The sequence below is a fragment of the Alligator mississippiensis genome, chromosome 1 (genome assembly GCF_030867095.1).
Source record: "Alligator mississippiensis isolate rAllMis1 chromosome 1, rAllMis1, whole genome shotgun sequence".
Classification (NCBI taxonomy): domain Eukaryota; kingdom Metazoa; phylum Chordata; order Crocodylia; family Alligatoridae; genus Alligator; species Alligator mississippiensis.
In genome coordinates, this window is record NC_081824.1 from 190,740,567 (window position 1) to 190,764,455 (window position 23,889).

At 45.3% G+C, this 23,889-nt stretch overlaps 1 protein-coding gene across 1 annotated transcript in view; it reads left to right on the plus strand.

Moving 5' to 3' along the window:
• The window catches only part of LOC102565928 (potassium voltage-gated channel subfamily H member 1), a 92,286-nt gene that overhangs the window by 66,086 nt on the left and 2,311 nt on the right, over positions 1–23,889 (plus strand). The window contains exon 6 of the mRNA XM_059718163.1: positions 845–1,237. Coding sequence (XP_059574146.1) covers positions 845–1,237 — 393 coding nt within the window. The remainder of the gene's footprint in view (positions 1–844; positions 1,238–23,889) is intronic.

The window sequence follows — 23,889 nt, forward strand, 5'->3', positions numbered from 1 at the left end:
TTAGGCTGTGAACATGCTGATGGCATGTTTTTACCCTGCAGCAAGTGCAAGGTATCTTATCTTGTTTTTTGCATTTGTCATGGGGTAAGAACGTACACATGGACTATTGTTGCAGAGTAGCTAATGCTCTGCTAGTTTATATCCTGGCTTACCTTCTGGTTTCTTATTTGTGTGCCTATACCCTTAGGGTGTTTATAGACATGCTCTGGGAGGCAGGAGAGCTTTAATTAGTGCAGCTCCAAGAGCCATGCTAATTGAAGTGCCCAGAGCATCATGTGTATCAGTGTCCCCACACTTGAAAAATGGAGGTGGAACACTTTGAACTAAAGCTCATTGAATGAGCTTTAGTTTAAAGTGCTCTGCTGCTATTTTTCAGTACAGGAATGCTGATGCACATGATGCTGGAGTGTGGTAATTAATCAAGTTTGCTCTGACGTGCTGTAATTACAATGCATTGGAGCAGCCTCCCTGCATGTGTATAGGCACCCTTAGACTTTAAACCTTCAGAACAAGAACTTTCTTGGGCTGTGTGCATTTTGGGTATCCACCAGAATGGTGCTTCAGTCTTCATTTTGGCATCAATGTATTGTAATAAATATAATAACTGTTAGAAATAAATTGAACAAAAAATGTATTAGCAGGGGAAAAACAGTTGCTACTAGTTTATTTAAAAGTATACTTACATTTTTTCCTTACAGCTCTACAGTGTTCAAAGGAGATAGTGCCCATTACAAAAAGCTATGTTTTTATTAAATGTTTTGCTGAGCTCAAGAATCTAAAAGTAAACAATAACTAAAAAAAATTAAACCTGTTTCCTTCTTTTCTGAAATCTCTGTCACCGCAGGTCCTCCAACTGGGCTCTGAAATCCTTCCACAGTACAAGCAAGAGGCACCAAAGACCCCACCACATATCATTTTACATTATTGTGTTTTCAAGACGACTTGGGACTGGATCATCCTGATTTTAACCTTCTACACAGCTATTTTAGTCCCTTACAATGTCTCCTTTAAAACCAAACAGAACAACGTGGCCTGGCTGGTAGTGGACAGCATTGTTGATGTCATTTTTTTGGTAGACATTGTACTTAACTTCCATACCACCTTTGTTGGACCAGCAGGAGAGGTCATCTCGGATCCTAAGTTGATCCGCATGAACTACCTGAAGACCTGGTTTGTGATTGATTTGCTTTCGTGCCTGCCATATGATGTCATCAATGCCTTTGAGAATGTTGATGAGGTCAGTATCCTAGCCTCATTTCCACTGCTTATTTTTCTCATTTTAATGTTTGCCAAAAAAGGAATACACACACATAACACACACCCATCCATATATGTATCTATGTATTAAGCCAACTTTATATATAACCAGCAGACATATATAAAGTTGGCTTAATATGTATGCATCTCTCTCCAGTGGTGCCCCCACATATATAAAGGTCTGCTGCTTATTCATAGCTAAAAAGTTTCATATTTAGCTCCAGTGATAGGGGCCTGTGGTTTGGTTGTTGACACTGAAGGTCCTTTTGTGTTATCTTTCCTTGTACATTCTCAAAGCTCTGCAATAGAGGCTAGAACAGCCGTTCCCAAACTCTGACAAATTGTGCACCATCAATTTAAAATGATACAACTTTAAGTACCACCAGGTGCGGTGTAGGTGTGTGTGTATGGTAGGGTATGTGGGAGGTTTGTGAGGGGACGTGGCTGTGTGTGTGGGAGAGCATAGGGTATGTTGGTGGGTGTTGGAGACAGGGTGCGTGTGTGGGGTTTGTGGGGTGTGGGGACCCCTGCACTCTGCTCATGGCACAGCTGCAGGAGGGGGTGCTCAGGGTACCCAGTGAGGCATGGCTTCGGCCAGCACTGCACATCGCAGCAAGAGGTGTATCCTCCGCCAGGCAGTCTGTATTGCTGGTGCTCCCTGTACTTGCTGGGCATGGGAGGGAAGCCCCATGTGCTGGAGCTGGCTGCCTTCCCCACCCCTCAGGGGAAGGTGTCTGGCGCTTACTTCCTGTGCCTGATGAGTGTGAGAGCTGTATGTGTGCACAGGGAGTGCTGGTGATACAGATGGCCTGGCAGAGGATGCACCCTTTGCTGTGAAGTGCAGTGCTGGCCAGAGCTGCTCCCCACCAGGTGCCTGCACTGGGCACAAGTGCCCTGAGCACTCCTGCCTGCTGCTGCCGTGTACCACTGACAGGTTGTCTGCGTACCATTGGTGGTACATGTACCATAAATTGGGAACCGCTAGGCTACAAAGTGGAAAGACAAATCTGTCACAGAGAAACCTGCCTAAAACCAATTTACAGTGATGGAACAGGCTAGATACTACCTACTTTGAAGACCCTAAGTTATTATCTTAAAGATAGTCTTCTGGGCCAGGGATTCTCTAGCTCCTTTGTAGTATAAACCACAGCTTACAGCAGCGATGCCAACTAATGTGGAAAACAAGCATCAGGAAAAGCATTCTGTATTTTTTTCAGTAGTCTATAATGCAGTATTGCAGCTGGAAAGGAGAATATGGCAGCATAGGGCTCTCTGGACCACCAGTCAGCGCTTTGAAAACCAGTCAGTGCAGTATGGTTTGGGAACTGCTGTTATAGGGGCTTTGAACATACATGTTATTTGAAGCTGTCATGTTAAAGCTTGTCTAACTTTTCATACAAGGAGAAGTTAGAAAGGCCAAAGCTACCATGGAGCTTGGGATGGCATCCCAAGTTGAGGATAACAAAAAATTGTTTTTCAGATATATAGGGAGTAAAAGGAAGGCCCAGGGCGGTATAGGACCACTACTGAATGGGCAAAAGCAATTGGTGACAGACTGGGGGAACAAGGCTGAACTCCTCAATGAGTTCTTTGCCTCAGTGTTCCTAAATGAGAGGCAAGACAAGTCTCTCACTGGGATTGTAGAGAGGCAACAGCAGGGCACCAGACTACCAAGCATTGACCCTGGGATGTTGCAGAGTCACTTGGAAGGACTGGATGTGTTTAAGTTGGCAGGCCCGGATGAGCTCCATCTGAGGGTACTGAAGGCACTGGCTGACGTCATTGAACAGCCACCGGCAAGACTATTTCAGCACTTGTGGCGCACGGGCCAGGTCCCAGAGGACTGGAAAAGGGCCAATGTGGTCCTTATTTTCAAGAAGGGGAGGAAGGAGGATCCAGGCAACTGTAGGCCAGTCAGTCTCACTTCCATCCTTGGCAAAGTCTTTGAAAAGATGGTTAAAACTCATATATGTGAGAGTCCAGCAGGAAAAATTATTCTGAGGGGAAACCAGCACAGGTTCGTAGCAGGTAGATCATGCCTGACTAATCTAGCCTCTTTTTATGACCAGGTTACAAAACACCTGGACGCAGGAGTAGGGGTTGACATCGTTTACTTAGACTTCAGAAAGGCCTTTGATACAGTATCCCACCCCATACTGGTGAACAAATTAAGAGACTGTGACTTGGATGATTACACAGTCTGGTGGGTGGCAAATTGGCTAGAGGGTCGTACCTAGAGAGTGGTGGTGGATGGGTCGGTGTTGACCTGGAAGGGCGTGGGCAGTGGGGTCCCGCAGGGCTCGGTCCTTAGACCAATGCTCTTCAATGTCTTCATCAGTGACTTGGACGAGGGAGTGAAGTGTACACTGTCCAAGTTTGCGGATGATACAAAACTGTGGGGAGAAGTGGACACACCGGAGGGCAGGGAACAACTACAAGCAGTCCTGGACAGGTTGGACAAATGGGCAGAAAACAATAGAATTCAATTTAACGAGAAATGCAAAGTGCTGCACCTAGGAAGGAAAAATGCCCAGCACACCTACTGCCTAGAAAATGGCCTGCTTGGCAGCACGGAAGTGGAAAGGGATCTCGGAGTCCTAGTGGACTCCAAGATGAACATGAGTCATTAGTGTGATGAAGTCATCAGCAAAGCTAACTGCACTTTATCATGCATCAGCAGATGCATGACAAACAGAACCAAGGAGGTGACACTTCCCCTCTATCAGGTGCTGGTCAGACCGCAGTTGGAATACTGTGCGCAGTTTTGGGCGCCGCACTTCAAGAGGGATGTGGATAACCTGGAGAGGGTCCAGAGAAGGTCCACTCATATGGTTAAGGGCTTGGTGGCCAAGCCCTACGAGGAGAGACTAGGGTACCTGGACCTCTTCAGCCTCCGCAAGAGAAAGTTGAGAGGCGACCTTGTGGCTGCCTATAAATTCATCATGGGAGCGCAGAAGGGAATTGGTGAGGCTCTACTCACCAAGGTGCCCTGGGGGTCACAAGAAATAATGGCTATAAGGTAGCAGAGAACAGATTTAGACTGGACATTAGGAGGAACTTCTTCACAGTTAGAGTGGCAAAAATCTGGAATGGGCTCCCAAGGGAGGTAGTGCTCTCCCCTACCCTGGAGGTTAGATAGGCATCTGGCTGGGGTCATCTGAACCCAGCACTCTTTCCTGCCTATGCAGGGGGTCAGACTCGATGATCTATTGAGGTCCCTTCTGTCCCTAACATCTATGAATCTATGAGAAGGGCAGAAGAGGGAAAATAGAGCCTGCCCTCCCTGCTTGTTGACCTTCATAGGAGCCAGCCACAAGCCCTGAGGAAGCATATATGAGCTATTGCTACCAAGAACTTAAAGCCACAACATGTAGCCCCTAGTAAAATGCCTTTACAGTTATAACCATTTAGATTAGAATGCACAAAAAATATTTTTGGTAACATTTAAGTTTCATTTTACATGGGATTAATACATAATTAATGGATGTTTAAATAATTGGTTAATCAGTTACTAGTCCAAAAGGTTGTTTAAAACCTTCTAGTGGTATTTATAACTATCCATGGCACATAGTATGCATGCCTTCAACATACTTATAACCATTATGAATATCTAACTTTTATTAACCCTTTAAATACAACTTCAGTATAAAGTGTGATTTCTGACCATCCCTGCCCCACCTCCCTTCCAAATCAAGATATTCTTTAAAGCATTGTCTAGTGACATAGCTGGATAACAGCACAAAATCATTCTATTTCCTGTATTGATGCAATCAACAGGCTCTGGGAATAAATCATTATTCATCTCATTAGATCCATTTTGACTTGGGGATAGGTAGGCAAACTATTGAGGGCAGTGAAGCAAATGTAACATTATTTGATTTTTAATTCCCTGGAGATGTTTTTGTTTTATATCATGCTTTAGACTGAAATACCACAAGTGAAATCACCCAAAAATAACCCATAGAAATCCTGTCCTTAAATATTTGTTTGTCAGAGATTTCCCCAGCCCTGTAGACTACTCTGCAGGGATCTGACATTTTTGCTCTTGTAGATAATCATAGTACTGCTAGCTAGACCTTTAATTGCTTTAGGTAGTCAACAGCTGGAATTTATATGCGAACAATAATAGTGTTTAAATTTTAAAAAGTGAGAAGTAGACACAGTACCCAGCACACCAAACAATTTTAGTGAACTTTCTTCACATTCCCAGAACATATTGTTACTGATTCTCCTAGAGGGACCTTGGTAATCTTCTGATTCTTCCAGGGTGATGCGCAGAACATACACTAATGTGAATGTCTGTGCTACAGGCCATCACACTGCCCTTGAAATGGTATACAGAGATATGGTCCCTTCCAGTGATAACTTTATAAAGAGATTACTATTGGGGCACTTTGAGCATTTCTTCAGCTTCTTAGGCTTAATGTTGTTGGTTAGATGACAAACAACTGATTTGTCCTGTCACTGTGGCTCTTCATCAGTTTCCCTAATCAAACAAGTATCACGGTGTTATTTCTGGTTATTCTCACTATCATATTCAAGTAAAGAAAATACAGGATCTGCTTTCTTCTGTAAAGACAGGCTGCATTGTGCCAACCACCATGCTGTGCAGTACAAATTAGAGTAGATGACTTAAAGAATGATTGGGGAAAAAAGTTGAAATGATCCACAGACCTAAAGAACTTGGCATGAAAGAACTTGGTATGTAATGTTTGTTTAACATGTATTTCATTAACTGAAAAATTTGGTTTTATGTATAGGTTTTGGTCCTAGTTAGTTCAGATATTTGACTTGACTCTTTACTGTCCCTTGTTTATTCTGCTGTTTTACTGCTGAATATTACTTAAGGGCCACTCTTCAGATGCTGTAAATCATAGTAGATTCATCAGTGCAGATTCGCACTTGAGGTACATGTCACATCCATTAAGATCCATGGCTCTATGACAATTTTTACATCAGCTTTGGATCCTGCTACACTGATTTTCTGAATATCTAGCCCCATATGTGCTGTCTTGGAACTATGAACTACTTCAGAAAAGAGAGAAAAATATAGCTTGTTTCATTAAGGAGGAAAAATGGGTCACACCTGGGGAGTCTGAGAATCTATAAGGCCTTGGACACATGCTACTTTTGTAGCACCATGTGTGTCCTTACAGTGCTACAAAAAGCGAGTGTCCATGCATGCACACCATTTGTAATATTATAAAGATGATAGATCCACCACGAAAAGCTCCTGTTTCAAACAGGAATTTCTTTGTAGCACTACATGTAGTGTACACACACTTACATGTAGTGCTCCTGGAGGGAGGGTGGGAATCTCAGGCTCCTAGCCTCACAGGGTGCTCTGTTCTCCACCCCCCTCCAAGGAGGAGCTACTGATACCTGGCTGAACTATTCAGCAGAGCAAGGCAGCCATAGTTGTCAAGCACAGCCCCCTGCCACCCAGTCAGCCATTGCTGCCATGGGTGGTTTGTAGCTAGCCCCATTAGCCATTGTCACAGTGACAAGAGCTGATATGGTGGGCCTGTCACTGAGCCTGTTGAGATGGACTCCCCTGGAGTTGGCAGGGGGGAACTAAAGAGCAGTCCTGTATGGTCCATTAGCTGGAAAGCATGCGTTTGAAATGACTTCCTTCTGCTCCAGCACTCTAGTTTTGCACTTTGTAGCACTACAAATGAACATTGTGTTCAAGGCCTTAGAGCAAGCTGTTCAACTGTCCAACTGATGGTCTGTGGGCTGCATGCAGCCCTCAAGAGGTTAACCTGTGCCCTTGGATTCCTGATCTGGGCACCATGCCCCCCATATAACTCTTCCGTTGCTTCCACTGGAGTCTCCAAGCTTCCTCTCCCTCCTCTGGCTTTCACTTTCTGGCCTCCAGCCCTGGGGATGGGATGGCATGGCTTGCAGGGATGAGATAACCTGCAGCTTTTGTCCTTTGGGGAAATCAGGACCCTGAAAAGCATGGGGGCACTGGTGTCTTAGTGGGGGTCAGGGCGAGGGGCCTGTGCAGTGTGGTGTGGTGCAGCATGGGAGGCCCCAGCTGCCTACAATGTAAGAGTGTTATCGTGGTGCAGTGAGGGGGTTGCCTATGGCATGGGGGCTGTGGGCGGTGGTGTTGCAGTATGTGCTGGCAGGGTGTGGAGGTGATGCAGTATGTGTTGGCGGAGCGTAGGCTGCGATTCACACAGCATGTGTGCCTGTGGCCCCCAGCCCCTCAAAAGCTGAACAGGCCTACCTTAGAGAGTCTTAACTAGTGTAGTTCACACCTGTTTCATGTACTTTCGGTACCATGTATCTTACACCAACTCCAGTTTCCTTAGATTTGTTGACTTAGACTTCGATTTGACACTGTGTTACTTCAGTTTTACAGAGCAACTCTGCAATCTAAAGCTCCAGGGTCTGGAGAGCTCTGGCTGCTTTGAAGAAATAGTTTTTACATTGGAAATTTTGAGGAGTTGGGGGGTGGGTTAGCTTGACGATCAACTCTTTTTATTAAAAATAAATAAATAAATAAATAAATAAAAATATATTATAGCTAGAAGGACTTGATAATGGTTTCAATACTAATGATAAAATGAGGTAAATTCTGTAAATTTTGGTTCTTCATCGTATCCTTATGGTGATTTCATCAAGACAGAACAATACTGATTTTGCTGCTCATTGTACAGGAACATCACAGTAGGTGAAAACTAAGTAATCCTTCTGTCTCTTTGATCATTCTTTGTACAGAAAGATGGGTGTCAGTGAAGAGCTAACTTGACAAGTCAATTTGTTCTTAAAGCTACCATAAATCATGTGACATACTTGAGGGACTCCTTTGTACAAGGTTTGACATCTGGTTCTAATGGGAAAGAGAATCTTAGTGGATACCGTTCTGCAAACTGACTGGTTCTCTCTTCAGTAGTTTATGGAACTGCAAGTCAGTTATCTCTTCAATCTTCTTATGTAGGAACACTAAGGAGAAAGATCAGGTTTCCATGGACATATAAGCAGTAAAAGCATTTGGTGTATTCAGGTGTTTTAGTTTTCTACAAAGTGTGTGTTAATTATACATTGAGAGAGAAGTGTGAAAGGTGCTGTCTCATTTTTTCTTTATATTTAGTTTTTTTTTGTTATAAGTAAACTACTGATATTTTTTACACTCTGGAATTTGTGCAGCTTTATTCTCTGATGTCCTTGTGACCCCCACAGCACTAGAATGATAAAGAAAGGGTCACTGGGTAAAATTTTATAGAACGTGTTACATGAGAGATCAAATTAAATGAGCTTATCATCTCTTCTGACTTTGAAATGTATAAATCTAGGGACAGCCTGTGGCATCATGAGTGGCACCAAGACACACAAAACAACAAGATTGGCGGTGGATAATAGTGTTAGATTTTGCCTACTACTAATAAAGCCAGACAACATAAATAAATACTGGTTTATTCCTAATAACTTTTTTTGGATAAAATATTTTTAGTATTAATTTATCTTTCCATGCCCCAGCATAGAAGATATCGTCACATTCCTTTAATTTGGAGGAGGACAGTGGTCCACCAAACGATTATTAAATTATGACAAAATTTATAATCAGAGCTGACTGAAATTTTTTGACCAAACTGACTTTTTTTTAGGGAAAAAGAAGAAATAAGATGGTTTAATAAGCTTGGAACACTCTGCTTGGACCTTGTTGGAATGGAACTTTTCATTTTTTAAATTTGGAACCAATTTTTTATTTCATATTAAATCTCATATCATAACATAAAATGTTGATTGACCTGTGAGATATAAAGGGATTTAAGTAATGAAACAAAAATATTTTGAAAATGTTTTGTAGGCTGTTTCAAAAGTCTGACTTCTGTTCCCAATTTGAACAGAGCTACAATTTTGAAATCACAGAATATTTTCCTGAAGTTGTAATTCTATTTCCCACCAAGCTGTACTTAGAACCTGTTGTCCCTAAAGTATTCTTCAGCCATCAGTTGGTATGAAATCCCTGAGAGGCAGGCCAGTCTTACTAGCCACATTTAGAGTTAGAGGAGAGAGGGAAAGAAGTTAGTGCTTTGCCCAAGGTCACAGAATCAAGAACGTGATTAGACAACTGTTACTCAGCTGGTGGGTTGTGATCCAGAAGTGGGTCACACGAATATTTGAAAGGGTCACAAGCAAGTCCCAGAAAAACAGGCAAAAGCATGGGTTTCCCCTTGCAGGCTGGCAGTATTCCAGCCTGCAAGGGGCTGCTTGGGATGATTGGAGGCAGCGGGCGTACAGCGAGGCCGGGTCATGGGAGCAGCCTCAGCCACTGGACACAGGTAAGTGTATGGGGAGCAGGGGATGGAGGGGACTGTCTGGAGGGTGGGTATGTGTGTATGTGTGCCCGCTGGCGCTGGGGAAGATTTCTGGGTGCAGGTCTGTGGCAGGGCAGGGGAAGCAGGTGGGGGGGAAGGGGGGAGGAGAAGGTGCCTGGCCCTTCAGTGAGGGAAGGGCGCTGGGGCAGTCCTTCGGTGGGGAGCTGCATGCCTGGGCCAGCGGCATGGGGCTGGTGCCCATACATGCAGGGGCCCGCACTCACTGCTCGGGGGCTGGGGGCAGCACTTGCTGCTTGTGCTCCATCCCAAGTGGGTTGGGGGGCAGCTGGGGGCCCCTTCTGGCAGGGCTGGTGAGGGCAGGGGGCTGCAGGTTGGGAGTGGGATTAGGCATCAGCAGGGCCATGGGGGTATGGGTGGGGACAAGCCATCAATCTTCACAAATGGGTCCCGGTACAAAAAGTTTGAGAACCATTGACTTAGATCATACTAAGTGCACTTAAAATATGAGTGTCTTCATGTTAAAGTCTGTTAACTCAGGGTAAGTGCCCTCTGAGCATCTCAAAGCTATGCTACTTCAGGTGAGGGTTAACTCTGGGCTGTGCTATCTAGCCTATGTTAAGGTAACTTCAGTCTGCTCCACAGAGATAAAACAAGCAATTTGCAGTCCTTCAGCATCCTGGGATGCACTGCTCCCAGGCCCTCCCCACCCAGAGCAGGGTCATAGAGCCCAGGTGTCCTGGCTCCTAGCCATTCCCCTGTTCACCAGCCCTCTAGTGGTAAATCAGAGCAGTGCAGGCAAGAAATGGTATTAAATGTGTGACTGCTCACACCAGGTTCTAACTTCAACGCTGCTAGGTGTAACCTGTAACTTCACCCTGGATTTGCTACCTTCAAGTCCTGTGCTCAAGCACTGTAACAATTCATGCTTCTCAGACTGCTTCCCAGTATTAACAAAGTGACAGAGTCCAAAAAAGAAAGTATGTGTTTCAAGTTTCTCCCACATAGAATGAACATTCAAGAACTTTTCTCCAGGCTTTTCCATGCTGAGAAGCTACTTTTATACAGTAAAAAATATATAAAATTAAAAAAAAGCCCTTCCTTTATCTGGAAAGGAACTTCAAATAATGGGCATCTTCCATTGACTACTGAATCAACATGGTATTAGGCTTAGACCTGGAACAAATGGTACAGTGTATTGAATGTAGTTTACCAAGAATGAGGCATTGGACTGAAATTTCCTCCACCTTTTAAAAGCTGTAGTTTTAATCTTTTTTGAGATTTGAAATTAAGTATCATCTGAGAGTATTCATTTCTCCACACCAAAAAACTACATATTTATGTAGAAGGCAGGCCAAGTGGCAGACTAAGTGGTTCAGAGAGGCATAAGCTTCCATAGGTGACTACTTTGTCAAATGCATATTTGGGTATGATGTTCAATTACCACAGTTAACTAAAATGGAAATATGTGACTTAAAAGAGATCCCTTGATGTTTGTTAAGACCAGTGTAGTATAAGAGCTTGAATGCAAAAGCCACACTCAAGCATATCTTTACAGTGGTAAGATGAACAATTTCATGCTATTTTTTTTTTGTCCAGTAAGAATTTTGGTCCATAATGCTGTAAATTAGGCTGGAAAATGACTTGTAAACCTAGTAATGTGATACTGTCCAAATGAAATCTAAAGGCAGGAATGGAATCCAGTCATGTCACCACCATGTAAATCTCTGCAATATACTGTTCTAGAATGTCTCATTGTGATCAGTTGTCGGCTAGCATTAGCTAAATTGAGATTCAGCCATCAGTTTTGTTACTTGAGGTGGCAGATATGCATACTGAAAGATCATATTAGAAGAATTAGAGAAAAGTCTCTAGCATTCAGGCAACAGACCTAGGTTTCAAGCAAGGTATTTACAATAATGAAGAAACAACAGAAAAACACAATCCAAGAATAATAGAAGTAAGTTAAAATACTTAGCATACATAAGCATAGTGTAGCCTGAAACCTAAACAGCAAGTTGAGAATGAAAAACTGAATGCATTGCTGAACAGGTAATTGCAAAATTACTGTTTTACAGAGCTGGCAATATATTCATTTAGGCCTTATTAGTTGAATAATCTCTCATTTTAAAGGCAGTTGGCTTTCATGGAGTTATAGGAGCATTAGTGCATCACCTCAGGGTTTTTTTATTTTCTTTTTTAACAAGATAAGGGAGTAAATGGTGATGAAAACCATGATGTATAGAATGAGTCCTAACAGAAGCCAGGTAAGAAGAGATTTTGTATGAGATTGGAAAAGGAATGCTGCTAACTTTCAAAGATAGCTGCAAAAGACTAAACACAACCCAAAGCTCATAAGGAAGCTGGAAGTTATCTACAATAGTGTATAAACAGGTTCCTAATTCACTACTCTATCTGTTCTATCTAGTTCCTTCCTATTTAAGAAATAACAAATGTTACTTTGGATGTGATTTCTTCAGAGGCATAACTAGCAGGGTTTGTGTCCTAGGCAAACCCAGCTGGAGCAGGGAAGGGGGACATAAGTCTTACCTGCTCTGGGGACTCGCAAATGTCTCTGGCTGCTGCCGCTGCTGTGACATGATCTGCCTGCTGTGGTTGTTGTTGCTACAGCAGTAGCATGGTGGTGGGTCACTCAGCTGCTGCTGCAACACTAGGGGTGTAGGGCTCTACTATTGCCATGGCACAGAATCCTTTGGTTGGATTCCCATTCTGGTACCCTCATTAAGTCAGTGCCTCAGGCTGGTGCCCTGCTCACCCCTCCCAAGTTATGCTACCAGTTTTCTTGATGACTGTGGTGAAGAAATGAACGATTTTCTGGGTGTGTGGCTAAACTGGGTGAACAAAAAACAATTCCTAGCCCAATTTCAATGTATTCAGGCTTTACCACAGTACCCTGATTACATATAGCATAACCAAGGCACAGAGAAAATATCTGGATTGCATAAAATGTCAGAATGGTGACAGATTGTTTTAAGCATAGGAAGGGTTGGGGGAAAGGGGTGTGGTCCTGTGTGATCTGAGAGCTTGTTCTTTTTGTGTGATGGTGCTTCCAGATATTTTATACATTCCTCATGGAATACACAGTCAGTATAGGGAAGCTGCTGTTGTGTCACTGAAAATGTAGTTCTTATTCCTTTTGTATCCTGCCTTTGCTGGTTATGTCATTAAGCTAATATGTACCTTTTTCTGGAACATGCTAAAACACCTTGGCATGATAAAGTGCTATATGAGAAGAAGCTGCTACTGCCTAAGGATCTCAAGTCAAAGCAATAACATGGTTCGCTAGTTTTTTACTTGGTTTAGTATGCCTGGGGACAAAGCAACAGGTCAAGGCGTCTAACTAAGTCAACCAGCAGCAACTTCTCAAAACAAATTGAAGGATTCTAGTGGAAGCAACCGAATTTCCATTGGGGTGCTTTAAACTGGATTCCTCTACAAATTGTTTGTCTCTTTTACAGTCCCACTTTTACCCTTTTATCAGCCCAAATTCTGAGATTCTTGCTCAGGTGAATTCTCATTGGGAGAGTGAAACTTGAATTGGGGCTCAGGTTTAGGTCCTGTTACTGGAATGCTATCCAGTTCCTCTCTACATGCTGCACTGTGTAGGGGCATTATCTGTGTATGGTGCAGTTCAGTGCAGCACAGCAGGGGGAGTGTTTGCAAATGGTGCAGTGCAGCACAGCTAGGATGGGGGGAGAGCTTTCACACGTGTGTAACAGCAGGTAGTGTTGGCTACAAATGTCCAACTTGGGATCCTTAAAATTCTGGTTTATTAGGCGGATTGAAACACTGTAATGAGTTAAATCATAAACCTTGGGGCTGGTCCTTCCACACGCACATACACAGTAGCAAGCTACAAGAGTCAGGTATACCTATCCTGCAAGTGCTGGAGTCTGTCGTTGAGGCTTCTTTCAGCGTGGTGTTATCTTCCAGAAGGGGGTCGCTGGCTGGTCCTTCTGGCTGGACAGGTCGGGTGCTGGTCAATTTGGAGATCAAGAGGGCGGCACTGAGGGTCACTTTTCACTGCTTTTTATCTGTCCTTGGCAGACTTTGGTGACTCCCCAGTTTTCAGGTTTGCCCAATCCAGGGGTCGTTGACCCTCGTGGGACTTCCCCCCTCTGTGGCTGCTGGATGGCATCTGTCAGCCCCAGGGGCCGTCCGCATGTATGTGCAGGTTTGGGAGTCCGTTGATGAATTTTGAATAGGGCTCTGGGAGCGGTTGATCTGGAGATATTCAGCCCAAAAGTTGGTCCCCGGCGTTGATTAACTCAGGCCAGGGCTTCTAGCCCTTGATCAGTGATGTTTAGAGATTTCCTGGTTGTTACATTGTCTTCTATTGAGTTCTTCAGTTGGTTGATCTGCAGTTTCCCAGGTGTTAATTGCTGCCTGCTACCATGTTACACATTCAATCACTGATTCACTCACTCTTTCAGGGGCCAGCCTGATACAGGGAAGGGCAGTTTGATTCCTGCCCTTGTTAACATTGTTACAATGTATAACTTACTTATGAAACTAAACGCATTTAGTTGAAAGGTGAGGAGTATAAGATATAAGATACAAATGCCATGGCACAAAATAGATAAAAATACCAAAATACAAAGGGAGATACAAAATGCACACACACAAATTTTAAGACACAATTCCTTATCTTAAAGTGAAAGAAAGAGGAAGGAAGAAAAGGTAGAAAAAGAGAAACATATCCAAAGAGGGGAGAGCAAATGCAGGCAAGAGGAAAAGGGGGCTTTCTGCTACAGTGGAACCAGGGCAGGATGCAGAGCTATGATGTTTGTTCATTTGGACTGCAACTCCCAGAAACCCTCAGGGGCTGGGGGGCAAGGGAAAAAGGAAGAAGAAGCTTGAGACTGGAATAAGGGGAAGAGAGAGCGGCATGCATATGGGACTTGGTCAGCCCTGCACAAAGGAGTGGAACTGGAGATCTCACTGGCTTGGTCAGCCAGGAATGTGGACTGAAGGAGCTGGATGCAAACCTGGGGCAGCTGCAGGCTGCTGTTTGAGGGCTCTAATTTACAGTTTCACTGACTGCCTTTCTTGCATGCATACCAGCCTCTGGCTTCTTTACTATTCATTTCATCCAGGAAGAGCACACACCAACTGCAGATGCTTCCTCTGCCTGACAAAGGTTTTTTATACCTGAAAGCTTGCAAAGAAGAATTTTTCCAACTATTTGAGTTGATCTAATAAAATACATCAGATTTACCCAAAGAACCTTGTCTGCCTAGGGGCTAAAGGCTTATTTAGGGACATCTTTGGGTGGGGGAGGGGTGGGGGGGTGGAATTTAAAGTGCTGTGTATATGTCGCCATAGTGCTGATGTTTCTTTACCTTTTAACTGTTCCCTCCCTTTGGCCTGTTGGTTTGTAACCCCAACCCTTATGATTTTTTGTATAAAAGTAGAAAGTCCCCTTTGCTTCTTGTGCTACGTTCTGAGGCTGCAGGGTTGGAACAAATTGCTGGTAGTGGGATTCTGAAGGGGGCCCATGCTACAAGTCAGGCAAATGGGGATTGGTGGTCACAAGCCATAAGGCACAGGGCAAACTGCTGCAGTGCTTGTATAGGTTTTACTTGTTTTGTGAGCATTTGTTCAGAGAAGATGAGTACCACAGAGGAGGTGGTACCCGCACTGGGAGGGGAAAACACACATACCACATCTAGCGTCTCAAGGCCTGTATTTAATTCAGTGCCCTATATTGGGGAGCAACAAAAATGGGGTGACCGAATGAACAATTTGAAATGGCAGCTGAGTTAAATTGGTGGAATGAGGCTACTACACTAAATTCCTGAGCCTCTTGTTCACAGGGGAGGCCAGGGAGGTCTACTGTGGGTTCAGCAGTGAAGCCAAACAAGATTGTAAGAACCTGACAGGGGTCCTTAGGAATGCTTTGGAACCAGGTACGGGTCCTGACTGGGACCATGCAGCTCTTTTAATCATAAAAAGACTTCAGTAGAGTTGGTGCAAAAATTTAGCATTGTCCTTAGATGATAAGCTGTAAAGGCCTTCTCACAAGTCAGCCCAGAGATACAGGACCTGCTGGCCTGTGATCTGTTCATCAGCAATGCCTTTAGTAGGGAGAAGTGGATCCAGCTTCAGTTGGGGAGGCCCCATAGCCTGGATGATGCCATAAATCTAGAGATGGAAGTGGTGAAAAAAAGTGGAGGTTCTAGATATCCAAGGCATTGAGGCAAGGATGCTTGTGCATGCCAAGGAGGAGAAGTCAGGAACAAACACTCCAACCCCAGAGTCATCAGCCTTGCAAACAGTGATGGAGACATTGAGAGAGATCTGAGGTGAACTGGACCAGCTCAACAAGAGTATGGAAAGCCAGTTCCAGAGTAGACATGCAAGGGGAGATCCTCCTTAACTACAGCAGCTGAGGTGTTGTCAGGAAAATGCTGATGGATGCTGGCACTGTGGCAGCTGTGATCACTTCTGGAGGGAATGCGCAGAGAGAAGGGGCATTCAGGTCAGGAAAACTGAGGTGGGCAGTGGAGAGGGGCCCATCCACTGCTGGCAGGCACAGAGACCTGCAGCACAAGGTGGTGATTGTTGGTGTCACACAGTTGAGATACTGCCTGAAGGGAAAGCCAGGAGAAGTTCCTTGCCAGTTCCTCCTAGATTCAGGTGCCCAAATAGTTGGGTATGGGAGCAGAGACAGAAAGAAGCCTTCAACCATGTAGGTTAGTGGTCAAGGTAGCTGTGCGCGCCGGGTCTGACCCCGGGTTGCTTACGTCGCTCTGCACGCGGGCTGTGGCCAGCAGCCCAGGCAGGCCGGATCGGAGAGGGCGGGCGCCGAGCTAGAATTAGGCACAGACACGTAACGGTTGATTTTAAGATTATTTTACTTACACCGAGATGGTCGTGGTGTAGGCTGAGAACTTGCTTGAGTTGCAGTTACAACAAAAAACACGAACACACGTGGAGGTTGCAAGGCTCCACGCAGACAGAACACGACAAACTCCGGATGTCCAGGACAAGCACGCATTAAACTCGTCGTTACGTCTTATAGTAGGCTCCGTTCGAAGACGGGAAGAGGTGGGCGGTGGATCAGGCCGCCAAACTCCTCTGAGCGACACACAGGGTTTCTATTACCCTGCCGCGCACACCCAGAGTCCCCACGAGATGGATGCGGAGTCCTCTTCGGCTTGGGCGGAAACTGCTCAAGCCTCTTATATGGCTAGCAGGCCAATCGCTAGCCGCCACGTATGAATAATTTAGAGCTAGCCAATTGCGGGACGCGAATTTGCATACGACGAGCGGGAAACCTTTGCACTGTGCATTTCTGTGCTGCAAAGGAAATGCACCCTGCAAAGATCGCTGCAAAGTGGCGGGAACACTTCCCTGCACGTGGGTTCTCTGCGCAGCAGAACTCCTCCGTGCAACGAAGCTGTATACCCACGGGGATAATTCTTAGTGCCGAAGCACACACAAAAAAAATCAGACCTTTGGGTCATGACATCCCCCCTTGCCGAAGGCACAATAGAATTATACTTCAAACCTATCATCCGGGTTATTCATAGCTCTGTCAATGGTTCGCGAAACTAAACGAGCAAAAACAAAATCAGTCAACAATAAAAGTTCGTCCTCAAGGGATCGAATCAAATAATAGCCGGCACACACACATATACATAAAATCACATTCATAACAAAAAACTGAACGATCATGACTTCAGTGGGCGTCATGGTGGAATCGCGCGTCAGGCCTTTGTTCCTTTCGGTGATGTTGTCCCTCTCGGGGCCTCTCTCCACCACGCACTCCAAATCCCAGATCTGTAAAAGAACTCTCTTAAAATGGTTATTCAATACTATCTATAAAATCACACTGGACCGCACGATAATGCAGTCAATTAAACTTATCAGTACTATTAAATACACATACATAAACACGATTTTATACTGGACAGCTCTCTTCTCTTTTCTGACTCAGCAACTGGACGAAATCATCGATGAGTCATCGTCGCCTTCTTCTAGATAATGAAAACCTAATTCGTAGGCTAGCTGCCATTGTCCCGCGTCTCCTAAAATCTGAAGCTGTCTCTTATTAAGTCCAGAATGCTGCAGGAGGTATCCAAACATATATCTCTCCTCCTGTGTTCTCTGGTGTAATACTGGACGCTCGGATTCGCGGTGTTTCGTGTTCTGAGCCTCAGTCGGGCGTTGACACTCCCGATCACTGGATAGTCTTGGCTCCATTAGGACACGCAATCTTGACAACTGATGAAGGAGACTACTCACAGGATGATCGACCAGTGGGTTCAGCACAATTCGCAGAACCACGATGTTTCTTTGCCCGTAAACTTTAAGGCAACTATCTATGCTGTCGAGAGTCACTGGAACGGTTCCAGGGTCTCGCAGGTGACGATGAGGCCACGGTCGCATTCGTTGGAGCGGTGTTAGTCCCAACGTGCATTCTCTTGGGTTCCAGGTGCAGTACGAAACTCCGATAATAGCCAGTACAAGCTGTTCTGCGCCGGTGTGCTCTGGTTGGTTGTCATGCCATGTGTGGGCCTTCTGTTCAATCACTCCTGCCACAAGCGCTGGAATCGGAATAGGCCAGTGGACGCTAAACGCCACCATGTCGATGTCGGTGACATGTCCCCTACTCCACGAAGCTTGTCTCACCAAGAAGCTTGCTTCTTCCTGGTCCAGGAGGTCGGACCCAAGTTCCATGACCAGACGTCCCAACCACACAGCCAGAGTTTCGTCGGATCGTATCCTGGATTCCCTACACAAATTCTGCAGTTTGGCTCTGGAACGAGCGTAATAGGTGGTAGCTTGAACTGCATTCTGCGGACTGATGACTGGGCTGCTTGATACTGCAGGCTGATCAATTTTTTCGCGAGTTGTCGTTGCTGTTGCTGTTTCTGCCGGAGCTGCAGTCATTGTTACAGTGGGAGTCGTTGCTGTCTCAGGCGGGAGGGGCGGATGCACTCCTCCACTTGACTCCCCCTCCCTTCGGCAGAGGGGCGTGGTCGGCGGAACCGACACTGCGTCGCTGGGCGGAGTTACTGGCCGAACCCTCGCGGGCTCTCCCGAAGCTCCATCCCTCACTTCCGGCTCCTCCACGCGGTCTTCCCTCTGCTCGGCGCCATCTTGTTGGGGCTTTTCAAGATCCCTTTTCCCAGCCGCCTCTCCGACCGCTCGAACGGCCATATGCAGCTGGGTCTTTAAACTTAAAGTTTCAGTCATTAAATCAGCCATAGTTTGAAAGGCTGTGTTCAGCTTTCCCCCCTTGTCATACCGTAGGACCACTCTCTCATCTACGGCGCGATCCTCCGTCTCTGGGTCTTCACGGAGCTTGGACGGACGCTCACGACCCCTCAGTCTAGGCACCACCATACACGGGGAAAACCAGCCGATTGGCATCGTCTCTCCCATCTCTCGGGCACACCGTGAGCAACAGACACACTCCCGGGTGGGGGTCGGGCTTACTGCGCTCGCCTGATCGACTTCGGCAAGGGTCACAGCTTTGAGGGGCCTATACAGGACCCGCTCATCACCCATGATACACCCGAACGCCGCGGGGTGAAGATATATCTCTTTCCCTTCCAGGGCTCCGACTTCTGCAGTTCCCTCTTCTCCCCGTAACGAAAGGTGTCCATGGACACATCTCCAGCCCGTTCCGCCCGCCTGGTGGTACGCGAGGTGTGCCTCCAGTTCTCCAATGCTTGCTACGCTGCGTCTCCCACTTCTCCAAGGGCAGTTCTCAACTAATTCTAACTCTAGCGAGCCCTCTCCTGATCCCATCGGCATGTGCCGCGGTGATCCCGATCCCATCATGGGTCGCGGTGATCCCGATCCCATCCTCGTTGCCATGTGCATGCCGGGTCTGACCCCGGGTCACTTACGTTGCTCTGCACGTAGGCTGTGGCCAGCAGCCCGGGCAGGCCGGATCGGAGAGGGCGGGCGCCGAGCTAGAATTAGGCACAGACACGTAATGGTTGATTTTAAGATTATTTTACTTACACCGAGATGGTCGTGGTGTAGGCTGAGAACTTGCTTGAGTTGTGGTTACAACAAAAAACATGAACACACGTGGAGGTTGCAAGGCTCCATGCAGACAGAACACGAACAATCACGTGGAGGTTGCTAGGCTCCACGCAGACAAACTCCGGATGTCCAGGACAAGCGCGCATTAAACTCGTCGTTACGTCTTATAGTAGGCTCCGTTCGAAGACGGGAAGAGGTGGGCGGTGGATCAGGCTGCCAAACCCCTCTGAGCGACACACAGGGTTTCTATTACCCTGCCGCGCACACCCAGAGTCCCCACGAGATGGATACGGAGTCCTCTTCGGCTTGGGCGGAAACTGCTCAAGCCTCTTATACGGCTAGCAGGCCAATTGCTAGCCGCCACGTATGAATAATTTAGAACTAGCCAATTGCTGGACGCGAATTTGCATACGACGAGCGGGAAACCTTTGCACCGTGCATTTCTGTGCTGCAAAGGAAATGCACCCTGCAAAGATCGCTGCAAAGTGGCGGGAACACTTCCCTGCACGCAGGTTCTCTGCGCAGCAGAACTCCTCCGTGCAACGAAGCTGTATACCCACGGGGATAATTCTTAGTGCCGAAGCACACAAAAAAAATCAGACCTTTGGGTCATGACAGTAGCCAATAGAGAATCACTTCCAATTCTGGGATAGTGAAGTACAGCCATCAACTTCAAGGTCTACAGCTGCCATGTAGCAAAGAATGTCAGTCAAGATGCCTTGTTAGGCACTGAGTTCCCAAAAAATTATCAGGTCACTATGAATTTTGCAGATTGTTCATATTCCTTTCTGGAGAGGCATTTCCCCTTGTATACCACGGATAGGCAAGTGAGAGCATGCAAAGTGGTAGTGGAGAAAAATCTAACAATGCACGTACTCCTCACTTAACATCGTCTCAGTTAAAGTTGTTTCGTTATTACGTCGCTGATCTATTAGGGAACACGTTCATTTAAAGTTGCTCAGTGTTCGGTTATAACATTGTTTGAATGCCTCCTGCTAGTAGGTAACTACTGTGACGTAACTGGATTCATTTAACATTGTTTTGCTTAAAGTTGCATTTTTCAAGAATGTAACTACGATGTTAAGTGAGGGGTAGCTGTACCTCCTAGAAGTGAAATGATGATCACTGGCAAACTGAAGAGGTGATGCCTTGAAAAAGAGGAGATAAGTTCATTGATGAATTGGGATTCCTAGTGGGAAATGCAATGGGTAAGAGCCACAGGAATGAAATTCCAGTGTGTGTTGGTATCACATTAACAGAATCACAGGTCACATATCAGGGCACTGTAACTGGGATGTTTGAGATGGGCGTGGCTGTCCTGCAGGAGGACCCTGCATCAGAGTGGTTGATTGCTGTAAGAGTACTGAGGTCAGACAAGAGCCAGAGTCTTAGAGCCAGGCAGTAACCTTCACTGGAATGCAGGAAAATTGGAATGCAAGTTCAAGTTAAGTCATCATGGCCTTGAGCCTGATCAAGTAGGGGCAGTGCAAGTAGTTCTTTTGAAGTATGCAGATGTACTCAGCCTTGGAGACCAGGACCTAGGGCATACAGGCTTAACAAAGCATCAGTTTAATATTGGCAATGCCAGACCTGTCAAACAGAGGCATAGAAGAGTAGCCATCCATTTCCAGTAGGGAGTTTGATCAGCATCAGCAAGAGATGGAGGAAAGAGGCATCATCAGGCTGTCTTTCAATCCATGGGCTGCCCCTGTGGTGTTGGAGAAAAAATGGGGAGGTATGCAGGTCTGAAAGATGTGATTTATGTGTGATTTATCATAGACTGTATGATGTTACTGTTAAGGATGCCTACCCCTTCCCTTGAATTGATGACGTACTAGACCTCCTGGCCAAATCTCGATGGTTCTCCACCCTTGATCTGGCTAGTAGGTACTGCAAGTAGAAGTGCACCCAGAGGACAGAGCTAAGACAGATTTCTGCACTAAGAAGGGATTTTTTTTTAAATTTAATGTTATGCCTTTTGGTTTATATAATATTCCCAGTACATTTCAGAGACAGATGGATATTGTATTAGTGGATTTGCAAGGGACATCCTGCCTAGTGTATCTGGATGATATCATTGTGATAGGCAAAACCTTTCAGGAGCACTTGCAGAAACTGAAAGCACTGTTTAAGAAGCTGAAGGAAGCCCACTTAAACATTAAATCTGCCAAATGTCAGCTTTTCTGCAGGGAAGTGAGCTTTTTGGGACGTGATCTCCATGGAGGGGATAGGCTCAGATCCAGAGAAGTTGGAGGCTATAAAGGCCTGGCCAGTACCTCAAAATGTAACAGAACTGCACAACTTCTTGGGTTTAGCCTCCTATTATAGAAGGTTTCTGGCAGATTCTGCTACCATTGCAAGACCCTTGCATAAGCTGTCTGATAAGGTGAAGTTCATGTGGACCAAGGAATGTCAAGATGTCTTTATAGAGCTAAAGCAGCGGTTGATGTCATCCCTTATCTTAGCATATCCCAATCCTCAGTTACTCTTCTTGTTGGACACTGATGCAACCGATATTGGCATTGGAGCTGTTTTGCCACGAGTTGAAGGAGGCCAGGAAAAGGTACTAGCCTATGCAAGCTGACCCTTAAAATAGCTGAGTGCCAGCATGCAACTATAAGAAAGGAATTGCTTATTTTGGTGGCCTTAACCAAATATTGTTGACATTTCCTCCTGGGGAGATGCTTCACATTAAGAATAGACATCACAGCTCTGCAGACTGCCCTGTGGTTCCACCTGCTGTTACACACATTATATTCACATTACGCATACACAACATGGTGTAAGGTGGGGGTGCCAAAACAACTTAAACGGGATCTAGACCATCAAGATAAAGAGACAGCCCCCCCCCCCCCCCGCCCTGAAAACAACATCCCATCCTTGTTTTGTCTAGTAAGTGCCTGCCCAAAGAGAAGTTCTTACAGCACTTCTGAAAGATGTCTAGGCTCGGGTTCTGGTGAGCTTCAATATGCAATAGGCCATAAAGCAACCCTTTAACTACTTGAATATCCTTTGCCATCTGATCTGCTTCAGATCAATAAAAACACTCCAAAATGAAGAAAACACAGCAACTAATTCTAGTCTTCCCTTCTAAGCAGTAACCTTCAAAGGACTATTTACAATTTAAGAAGGTCTGGTACTTAGGGTGGCTATTGGACTTATTTTATACTGGACTATCCTGTTTTTAAATCCTTTGTCCCCTGGCCATTTTTGAATGAAGAACAGAAAGCAAAACATCCTGCTCCTCAGTTAATTGGTGGAAATACATGTCAATCATTTGTCCTTGTGATTTTGTTGGCTGTGCCTAGAGGTAGGCTGGTGCACAACCAGGAGGAGAGGGGTTCTGAGCCAGTCAGGGAGAGAGGGAGGTGGTGGCCCAACCTCTTGCTGTTGATTGGCCAAGGGGCCCATTGACCCCTCCACCCCTTACTGCTGATTGGCTGAGGCAGTGACCCTGCCCCTCATCACTGACTGGCTGAGGGTGCCCACTCCTCACCAAAGGTCTGTCCTGTATTCTGGGGATGCATTAGTGGCCACCTTACTGGTACTATATATCAAAAGTAGCTCTGACACCAGATCGATCTTGGATGTTTGTGTGCATTAAAAATGAAGAAAACTTCTGGAGGTGACTGCTATGCGCTAGTATAATTGAATCAAAGGCAACTGGATACATTAATTTAGGTACGACTTCTTAGATGGTAGTATGAAAGGTAACAAAGTATCAGGTTATTAATAGATTTTCTTTATCCCTATGTCATACTCTTAGGATTAATTTTTAATGAATGTATGCACCTTTATTCTTGAACCTGTCAGCCTTTAATCTGTATTAAATCTATCCTTTTTCATGTATTCTTGTTTTGTTCTTTTTTTCTAGTTCTGTTATCCTGCCTGTCTTGTTAACTAGAATAAACTGGATGTTGATAAACTAGAATCAGAGTACACAAAACAAATTTCATGGATGCAAGGTGTCCAATTTTTCCCTTACTGTGAGTCCTGTCAGTAACCAGAGGGTATAGATATTTAACTACAGCTTGTGCATATAATGTTATCTTGGCTGCTCTCTCTACTCTAACCTGTAGGAATGGTTGTGATTACAGATAACTGGAAAGAGAAAAATTCTAACTACCACCTGCAGTCAGGATTATCCTGATATTGCATGCATCTAGAACCAGGCAGTAACTAAATCCAAAATCAAATGTAAAGAAAAGGAGTATCACTGGTTTTAATCAGTGTTTCCCTATTTAGGCCAGTGATGAATGTGACCTACTGTGTGGTGTATTATCCAGCTTGATTTTTTAAAATCCTTTTAGTGGCTTGC